Source organism: Poecilia reticulata, linkage group LG7, assembly GCF_000633615.1.
Source record: "Poecilia reticulata strain Guanapo linkage group LG7, Guppy_female_1.0+MT, whole genome shotgun sequence".
NCBI classification, from domain to species: Eukaryota; Metazoa; Chordata; class Actinopteri; order Cyprinodontiformes; family Poeciliidae; genus Poecilia; species Poecilia reticulata.
In genome coordinates, this window is record NC_024337.1 from 29,022,018 (window position 1) to 29,031,655 (window position 9,638).

General features: G+C 38.5%; 2 protein-coding genes and 1 long non-coding RNA gene across 3 annotated transcripts in view; 1 reads left to right on the plus strand and 2 right to left on the minus strand.

Moving 5' to 3' along the window:
• Nucleotides 1-19: 19 nt before the first annotated feature.
• Nucleotides 20-1,846, minus strand: LOC108166416 (uncharacterized). Its single transcript, XR_001776767.1, has 3 exons — nucleotides 1,766-1,846; nucleotides 557-679; nucleotides 20-378 (listed from the first exon to the last, which is right to left on the minus strand). It is a non-coding gene; the product is annotated as an uncharacterized LOC108166416 (long non-coding RNA).
• A 3,172-nt stretch (nucleotides 1,847-5,018) lies between these two features.
• ela2l (elastase 2 like) lies at nucleotides 5,019-7,603 on the minus strand. The gene is made up of 8 exons (XM_008414763.2): nucleotides 7,492-7,603; nucleotides 7,254-7,342; nucleotides 6,813-6,910; nucleotides 6,551-6,673; nucleotides 6,329-6,465; nucleotides 5,702-5,847; nucleotides 5,202-5,354; nucleotides 5,019-5,105 (listed from the first exon to the last, which is right to left on the minus strand). The coding sequence occupies exons 1-8, from the start codon at nucleotides 7,526-7,528 to the stop codon at nucleotides 5,088-5,090; spliced, it is 801 nt and encodes a 266-aa protein (XP_008412985.2). The 5' UTR covers nucleotides 7,529-7,603; the 3' UTR covers nucleotides 5,019-5,087.
• Nucleotides 7,604-8,755: 1,152 nt separating this feature from the next.
• The window catches only part of ela2 (elastase 2), a 3,017-nt gene continuing 2,134 nt past the window's right edge, over nucleotides 8,756-9,638 (plus strand). The window contains exons 1-3 of the mRNA XM_008414762.1: nucleotides 8,756-8,864; nucleotides 9,034-9,122; nucleotides 9,214-9,311. Of these exons, the coding sequence (XP_008412984.1) occupies nucleotides 8,828-8,864; nucleotides 9,034-9,122; nucleotides 9,214-9,311 (224 nt within the window). The 5' untranslated portion in view covers nucleotides 8,756-8,827. The remainder of the gene's footprint in view (nucleotides 8,865-9,033; nucleotides 9,123-9,213; nucleotides 9,312-9,638) is intronic.

Consider the following 9,638-nt stretch of genomic DNA (forward strand, 5'->3'; position numbering starts at 1 on the left):
TTTGTGAAGAAATTCCGCCATGCTGTTAAGTGCTACTTTTGTTGCTCTCTCCCATAAAGGTTTGCTGTTGTACTATGTGGCAAATGTGTAAGCTCAACTAATGTAGACAATGTACATCGCCGCTAGCTGACTGTTCACAGTACTCATGCATAATTCAGGATAAACAGTCACCAAACCTTTCGTCCAACCTTTGGTTTAGCTAATAGTTAAGCTTTGTCTCATTTCTCTTTGGATCACTCACTTGACAGACGCCCCCAGCCAGTGACAAAACCAGGGGTCCCATGTGGGCGAACGACGTCCCACTCTAAAAGGCACGCAGGTGTGATTGTATCAGACAAAGCAACAGGGGAAGACAGCTTAATCAGAGCAATGTCATTCCTGCAAAAAAAAAAAAAAAAGAAAAAGCAAATCAATACCTTTATGTACAAGAGGTGAAAAGAAACTAGCCTCATCAGTTTCTATAGTTTGGATCACCTATAAAATAGCATTCACTGTTAAGCGATACCTCACACTCTTCTACACAAAGAGAAGTGGTTTTAGAAAGCGTTGCGATTACCGGCTGAGCAGGATGTTGTAGTCTTCATGAGTAATGATCTTGGTTGCGCTGCGAGCGACTGAGCCTTCCTCAGTGGCCTTCAGACTGTGCTTCCCCAGCTTCACTCTGTAGTCGTCGACTTCACTGTAAGAACGGCAACCAGCGAGGCTCAGGGATTCAGAAAGTGAAACAGATTGATTTGTGTGAGTAAATGTGTGCTAAATGGATGTTGGGTAGTATTAGAACTTGTTATAATTGCTTTTAATTCTATTATTTGAATTCTCAAAAAAAAAAAAAGTTTAAACTTCTTTTGGTTTTTTTTCTTATCATTTGGTTTATTCTTATGAGAAAATTCAGGCATCTTCAAGTTATTTATCTTTACAGGTTTCTGAGCTTCTCAAACACACACAAAGACAGGTGTTTTTTGTTGGAACAAGATCAAATCTTTATCTAAAGCCATATTCAGCAAAATATAATATGAATTTCAATGATATGGGTTTGTCCAATTAAAAGTACCTTTTGACAAATAGCTTTAAAGCAGGTTTTAATTATGCTTTTCATTAAGCCGTGTTTCATAAAATGTTTTTCTAATTGGTCTGACATAATATTCTAATCGTAAATGTGTTTTCATTAGCTGCAAGTTGAAAACCATCATCAGAAATAAAGGTTTGAAAACGCTCTCTGCGTAGCATACGGATGTGCTCCACATAGTGAACTAAATTACTGGAATCAATGTTCAATGAGCTAATTTACCGAAAATGACTTGACATCTAGTCATTTTTTTAGGGTTGAACATCCAGACAAAATGCTTGTGTTTTTCTGCTGTTATTTACAAGATTTCACGATTAGATCTATAACAAATGTAACGAATGTCATCTTGGATCAGTGTTCAAGGTCATCTTAGAATACAAAATTACAATATGCAACTGTGAAGGAATTTGTGCAAAAACCCAAAACATAACAGAAAGCAGAAAGGCAACAGAGAAATCTATTATGTACTCAATTAAACTACGGTGGGCACATCAAAGAGCATCACAAATAAATGAATAAAAAAAATCCGGTGATGCTTCTGGTTTTCAGGCTTCAGGCTGCAAATTCTAAACTTTTGCTCTATGTGTTTGGTGCACAGTAGGAACCAAGAAATAGACGGCATTTCTTTATTCTAACTGACGTGTCATAAAGCTTTCTCTCTCTATACATTACATCACATCACATTATATTGGTCCTGACCGGAACTTGATGCAGTGTGCAGCAGTCCAGGACCCATTCTTGGGACATGAGGGTGCCTCCACAGACGTGACTCCAGCGCCCTCTGCTGTTCGACTGGAGCGATACCTCAGAAACACCGGGGAATAATATGAACAGGTGCATTAAATCACATTTAAAAAAAGCACATAAATATAAGTCGGAATTTCAAGTTCTTCTTGACTATAATGGTAATGTGAGACTGTGCTACTGCCGGGGAATCAGAACACATTTACAGCAGGTCTGATACCTGCCAGGGTCAGCTGTGGGGTCTGACGTCATCTCCTGAAACTACCCGGTTCAGAAACAGGGGGAAGGTGGGGAATCAATCCACATCCATACGCTGAATCGGAAACAACATGATGCTATTTCCTATTTATAAAATCTGACATACTTAGTGATATATTTTTTTTAAAATTTTCACCACAAAAAGCAAATGCCATCAGTTTTAATGTATTTATCTAGTAAATATTTCAGGAGTTCTCCCAAATAGTCTAATCTCTGGATTTAATTGACTAATACAAGGCAGACAAAGCAAGAACAACAAGCAATGTATTGAAACAGATTTAGTCTCTTACCACCAGCCACCACAACGGCAAGAACCAACAGCCTTTTCATAGCTGATGACGCGTGTAAAGTGTTAAAAGTTAAAAAAGAGTGATATATTTGCGCCGTCGTAGAGCGACCCCTGCTGACTGGTTCTGCTGCTGCTGTGAGAAACGTGCAGAATGTCAAACAGATGTTGGAGTCTAAGAACATGGCAGATGATTGGTGATAACATTTTCCCATCACTTGTGAAGATGAGGTGTGTTTCGACTATTGAACACTATTATTTTTTGTTTGTTTGTTTTATTTCATGCTGGATTGAGCCATTTGGTGTAGGATCAATTTAAACTTAATCTATTGCTTTTCATATTAATGAAAAATTGTCATATTTTATTAAGTTAAAAATACATTCAGCAACTTCTGTCCTCTGGCATTGACTGTGAAAGAGATTGTAGTGAAAGGTGACATTGTTCAGACGTGTGTGACGTGTTGAACCGATCCTCTTTTTTTGACAATTTACTTGCCATGACAGCAGCTTGCAGAGTTGATCCAGACCATGTAAGAGCCACTTTGACTAAAAACTGTGGACTTCTTGTTGTAGTTGGAAGTGAGCAACCATGGTTCCATGGTTTGGAACTTCCGTACTTACTTGAAATAGAAAATAAAAATTATAATAATGCATGGAATTTTATGTTTTTTCCATAATTCAATTCAATTTTAACTGCTTCTGTTTTTAGTTAAATGAATGCGTGCATGAGGTTGTTTTTTTTCTACACAAAGTATAAGTCTTAATTATTTTTTTTAAGTTTTCTGTTTTTAGTTAAAAATGTATGATTTAATGTTTGCCTTTCTGCTTTGTAGGCACTATAAACTTGCCTCTGTTCTCTGATACACTCGCAAATATTCCTCTAACATTATTTCAAGTCATTTAGTACGGAAGAGGATTAGGGCCACTGGGGAAAAAAAATAAAACAGTTCTGACTTTAATCTCAGAATTCTGAGAAAAAAAGTCAGAATTCTGAGTTTAAAGTCAGAATTGTGAGAAAAAAGTCAGAATTCTGACTTTAATCTCAGAATTCTGAGAAAAAAGTCAGAATTCTGACTTTAATCTCACAATTCTCAGTTTAAAGTCAGAATTCTGAGATTAAAGTCAGAACTGTTTTTTTTCTTCCAGTGGCCCTAATCCTCTTCCGTACATTTAGGTATATTCTGCTTAACTGAGTGACATTTTGCGCTGTCATTTCACCTGTCAGGACCAGCTGTGGGGCCTGACATCCACTCCATTAACCACTCGGCTCACCGCCGGCCGGACAGTGGACCCGTCGGACTGAAGGGGTTCACGCAAAGATAGAAAGAAATCATTTAAACTCCACATGCAAAACACGCAGCATTTAGTATTTCGAGCAGAGAAAGGCCGAATAAGTTGTGTGCTGCTTACCGCAGAGCAAGCACCACAGACCTCATTCTGGCTCTATCTCCACAGTTTGCAGTTGAAATGTCAGACTTATTTTTTGCCCATTACGATCTTATGTAACCTAGGAAACATGTTCTCCGTTTTTTTCCATTTGTGCACTTCGCAATTTGATGGAGTCTCAACAGGTGGATGTCAGAAAAAGAGCCTGCACGCGGACAGATGTAAACAAGCTAGCGATTTCTGAACGTGTCAGCAGAGATTAAAGCGTTAAGTGTCCTTACTGTTCAGTAAAATTTTAATTCAAGTAAATGATGCATTTTTTTAACGTTTTAAACATGCAGTAAAAAGTTTTGAAAAATTCAAACATCGTCTTAATAACATCCACATCTTTCTCAGAAGACCACAACTTGTGTCATCTGCCTGGTTCTCATTCAGGGACAGTGGAGATGGAAAGATACCTCCGTTCTTATCTCAATGACTATGCTGTTTTTTTCAACTAGGTTTTCTTCACCATGTTAAGGAAAAACTGACTCAACATGCGTTACCCAGAAAGCAGTTGGGCATAATATCGCAACACCAACACCGGGAGTGAAACAATGACTGGGGCAGCCTACTATATAAAGTACTCGGGGACCACTTCTTTAATATTACACATACACTAAAATACGGATCAAATCACATTCCGTATCGGAGATGGGACCCTACATTTAACAGCCCATTACAGGACGGTTTTGTATTTTACAGGATGGGTGGTAACCCATCGTTAGAAGAAGGTAGAACGCTGCTGGCTAGCTAATGCTAAATGTTGTACCCAGAATCCTAATCAACACCACAGAAGTCCTTAAATGCCTCTAACTGTCTCCCTGTTTATGCAAATGATAAGACTTTCAAATCTTACTTTTGGTCTATGAAGCACTAAAACGTCATGGTTTAAATGTGCTGTTGTTCAGAGCTGCATGTTGGCTAGATTCTTCACTCAGCATTCCTGCAATGAAAAAAAAAAAAAAATGGGACGCAGCAATTCAGGGTCCTGTAACTTTCGATGTGTCCCTTGTCCCACACACTGGAATGGTGAAACTGCCTCACTAGCATACTGTCAAGCTACAGAGCTCTGCTAATGAGCCAGGTGTGCTAAAAGTTGCAGGAGTTTGATGACTGGAGTTTGAGAAATAATGCATCAAAGTGAGGAAGTGAGGAAATGAAGTGAGGAAATGAAGGAGATTTTGAAGGACATCAAGTCCGGTGAGCAGGATGTTTAGTTATCAACATGACACAACATGCAGTATGTAAAAAGCTTTTATTGTTTTTAGAGAGACTAGAGTGCCTTGGTCCCAAAATGGTGCTCCATCAGTTGGCCACCATTTTCTGTGAAAGAAATCATGAAGATATGTCAGGTTTTTTATGACAATCAATAATTTGAACTTCACATCCAGCCATTTAGTAGCGGTTTCAGATGCTTACAGCGTTGATCCAGTCCACGAAGGAGCTGACTTGAGTAAAGACGGTGGGCTTCTTGATGTAGTTGCAGCCTAGCCCAGAGCCAAAGCTGACAATACCGTGAACCTCCCAGGATCCGTCAGAGCCCTGACAGTTCAGAGGACCGCCAGAGTCTCCCTAACAGTGCCACAAAAAAAAGAAGGAAAAAAATCAGCTATCAAAATCCAGCAGAATAAAATGTAATATGTAGCGTACAGATTTGCAAGATGTGTTTCATTTTTTTGACAGGAATGAATAAATCACTTTGTACAATTGAGCAAATCTCCTATGCCTTGAAAGTAAACTTCCCGTTTACATTCAAGATAAACAAAAGATGGCACATTTTGATAATGATCATTTATTTCAGACAGACATTTCACCAACAAAACATAATAATAAAGAGCCATCCATTGATACACAAAGGAAGACTCGATCCTTATAGATGGAGGAAAAAACAACCGAAAGTTGGTGTGCCTAGGACTCACATTGCATCCAGAAACGACTCCGTCTCCACCAGCGCAGACCATGGTCTGTGTCACCTGAGAGCCCCACCAGTCGGACTGGCTGCAGGTGGCGTAGTCCACAACGGGCAGCAGAGCCTGCTGCAAGATGTCGGCGATGGGACCGTTGGCTGTGCACACGAGAGACGCATGTCTGTGTCAGCCAAGGGCTTTTGGAAAACCACCTTATTACCATAGCCACTGATGTATTATATTTTAAGTTTCTAAATACCACATAAATCATCTGTATGAAAATCTTAATCCAATCAAAATGACAAATTTCCAAGTCAGTAAAGCTTCATTAGCAGATTCCAGTCAATAAGTACTAAAGCAAGATACAACATTTAATAAAATGGAGACAGAATATTTAGTTTTGAAAATGTATGTTTTTACATAAGATCTAAAAACACTAAAAGTGCAAAATAAAGAAATCAAGTCACATTTATAAATTGCAACATGCATCTATGTAGAATATTACATAGAATGTAATGTAGAATTTACATAGAATGACCACAGGTGGGCAGCATAGACACGTCACATACAGCTGGATATAACTTTGTATTTCTTTGCGTGTTTCCGCCTGACCCATTACACGAAACTAATATAACTCACTGTATAGACGACCCCACCCGGTCACAAAGCAGGGTTCATTATGGGGGAGGATGAAGCCGTCAGCAGGAAGACAAGCAGGATGGACGGTGTCAGAGAACTCAAGGGCGGCCTCCAACTTGATCAGGGCAATGTCATTACTGTGGAAGACAGAGGGACATCAAACTTTATCAGAGCTCCTACTGCTGCATTCTTCACAAATATGGTTTAGACCGGGATAGCTACCGGATGAAGAAAGAGTTCCAGTTCTCGTGCACGATGATGGTGGCAGTGCCGAGGAACAGAGAGCCATTTTCAACCTCCAGCAGGTTGTGCTTTCCCAAACCCACTCTGTACTCCCGGCCTGAGCTAAGAAAGGGACAAATCAGAAGCAGTTGAGATATAAAGCAACATGCTAAAACATGTTTTTGGAAGCAACATGCTAAAACAAATGTTTTTATGTGGAACACTTGAGTCTTTGCAATAGTGTTTGGTGACAGTCTCCTACCTGATGCAGTGAGCAGCAGTTAGGACCCACTGGTTAGAGATCAGAGTGCCTCCGCAAGTGTGTCTCCACTCACCGTTACTGTTGTACTGCAGGGAAATCTGGAAGAATATGTGAGAATACCAAGGATTATCTTTAAGATGAATTATCATGGTTGGTATCATTGTTTCAATTTTGATTTACTGAGCAAATTACAACTCCTACTTTACTGACAGTAAAGTAAAGTAAATGCAAAGTGTGGCCAGACTTCCTTTTCATTCGCTGACCTTTTAAAACATTTGAAATGGATTACATACAAAAAGGGAATTGTGTACCAACGTAACTTTTACTCTCATATTTTTTTCCCTCAGCCTCCAAATATTTACTTGTACTATATCAATCATTTTAATGGCTTTTATTTTAAAAGTTTCTTTGTAGATTTCAAACACTTTGTATTCTTCCTACCTGCCATGGCCAGCTGTGAGGCCTGACGTCCTCTCCGTTAACCACTCTGCTCATCTTGGGCTGGAAGGTGGGATTGCCGCACCCATAGGCTGAAATAAAGGAACCATGTTAAAAGCTCATAAATTAATCAGCTATGTTTAAACTTACATGTTTTAGGTAAACATGGTTCATCAAATGAACAGAGGGGAATAGAAACATGATTTTTGTCCGTTGTTCTTGGCGGCAAAATCTGACTTACCGCCAGCAACGAGCAAAGCAAGCACCACAAACTTCATCGTGTCGGTATCTTCACAGTTCAACGTTAGCTTCAGACATATTTATAACTCTCCCCACCTTTCTTATGCAAACCTGCTAAATCTGGCTCTAATCCCTGGAAAGTTACCCCATGAGAAATTTTAACAGAGAGGGCAGAGCCATGGGTGGACACGTCGACTACAGGTGATTATACAGACTAGCAGATGTGAAACATGACTGCAAGGTCAAAGTGTTCTGTAGCTGAAGTGTCTTTTTTTTTTTTTCTTTTGTTTGTTGAACATGTCACACACATCTATTTCTATCAGGAGATGCCAGAAAAACTGGAATGACATATGCCAGTGACCATTTTTTGAATTTCGCTGATTACTGACATACTTTAGATAAAGCTCAAAATGTGTCGGGTAAAATTTCTGTTATACGTTTTCAATTACAGAGGTTACCTTCTTCTGTGTGCATCTATTAAAGGTTCTCCATCCCATAAAAACTTTACCAACATTTTACTTGTTACAAATTGGGATTAAAATTAAAATCATAGCCTCATAATTTATGTGTGTTGGGATCTTATGTGATAGACCTACACAAAGTATCATTGTGAATTCTTACAATTGTATTGATTTTATTTTTTTATAACTAAACATCTATATAGATAGATTTAGTGGAACTCCTCCTTCATCTGTTAAATAAAGCTACTTGATCTGTGACAATACTTCAATATTGAGGTTCATTGACACCATATGTAGGTGCTCTTGCAGAGACAAAAATAACAAATTTCACTGTAGATGTTCAGGGCTGGAAGAGACATAAACCAACCAATAAGCTGATATAATTGAAGCAAAAGGTGATTCTCCTGAGCAGTAGCATTGACATCAGGAGGGTGAACACAAATGCGTGCTCAACATTTTCAGATTTCTACTTGTCAAAATGTTTGAAATCCATTTATCTGTTTTCCATTTCACAATTTTGCACAATTTTGTGCTAGGCAACAACGTAAAACTCAAATAAAATATGTTAGTGATTGTAATATATAAATATACTAAAATGATTAGTCAAAACCCTCTATATTTTAATAAATATTCTCAGGTAAAAATATTTTCTCAACCACTCAAAAGAAACTGACAACATCAGGAGGCATCTGTATTTTTCTCACACGACAGATATGGCTCATTTATCTCCACTCTTATCTCCAAGGCTAAATTTGTTTTTCCAACCCAGTTTTCCTGGCCGTGGCCAGGAAAAGTACTCACAATTTGTCTGATATAGCCACAGTGATATGGTATATAAAGAGCTGCGAGTCGTCAAAAATCTCACAGACAGTTACAATGAAGTTTGTGATCTTGGCTTTGTTCGTTGCCGGTGGTAAGCGAAAGGTTCTTCACTGACTTTAAAAAAAAAAGAGAAAAAAATAAATAAATAATAATGTCATCCTTGTGTTTCATCCTAAACACAAGGATGAAATAGTAACTTTGTATTGATTAACATAGGAAATTGTAAGAATAACAATATTTTGTACTGTTTTTTTTTTTAGCCTACGGCTGTGGCCTGCCCACCTACCCCCCCGTCGTTTCCAGGGTGGTCGGCGGAGTCGATGTCCGTCAGAACAGCTGGCCCTGGCAGGCATGTTCCCCTCTTACTAGATTCCAAATTCGAGTGTTTTCATCAAATCATGACCCGTGTGTGTCTGTGCTTGTTTTTATGCTCTCCTCAGGCGTCTCTGCAGTACCTGAGTGGTAGCTCTTTCTACCACACTTGTGGTGGAACTCTGATCTCCAGCCAGTGGGTCATCACTGCTGCTCACTGCATCGGGTAAAAAAAAAAAAAAAAAAAAAGAAGAAATAATTACAATTATGAGTTTTAAATTTACAATTAATTGAATTAGAATAAAAATATATATTTCAATGAAATTCAGTCTGATGACAATAGAAACAGTAATAAGTTGGATTACAAATGTAACAGAATAGAAAAAAAATCCAATTTGTATTACTGTGTTAATTTGTTAACACTCAATAGGCTTCTTTAATATCCCAAAACATAGAAGCACACCAGCTTTACCCAAAAAACTCATATATATATATATATTAAAAAAAATAAAATTCCCTTCTCACCCTCCGCGGGTGGTCTGTTTCATCCTCT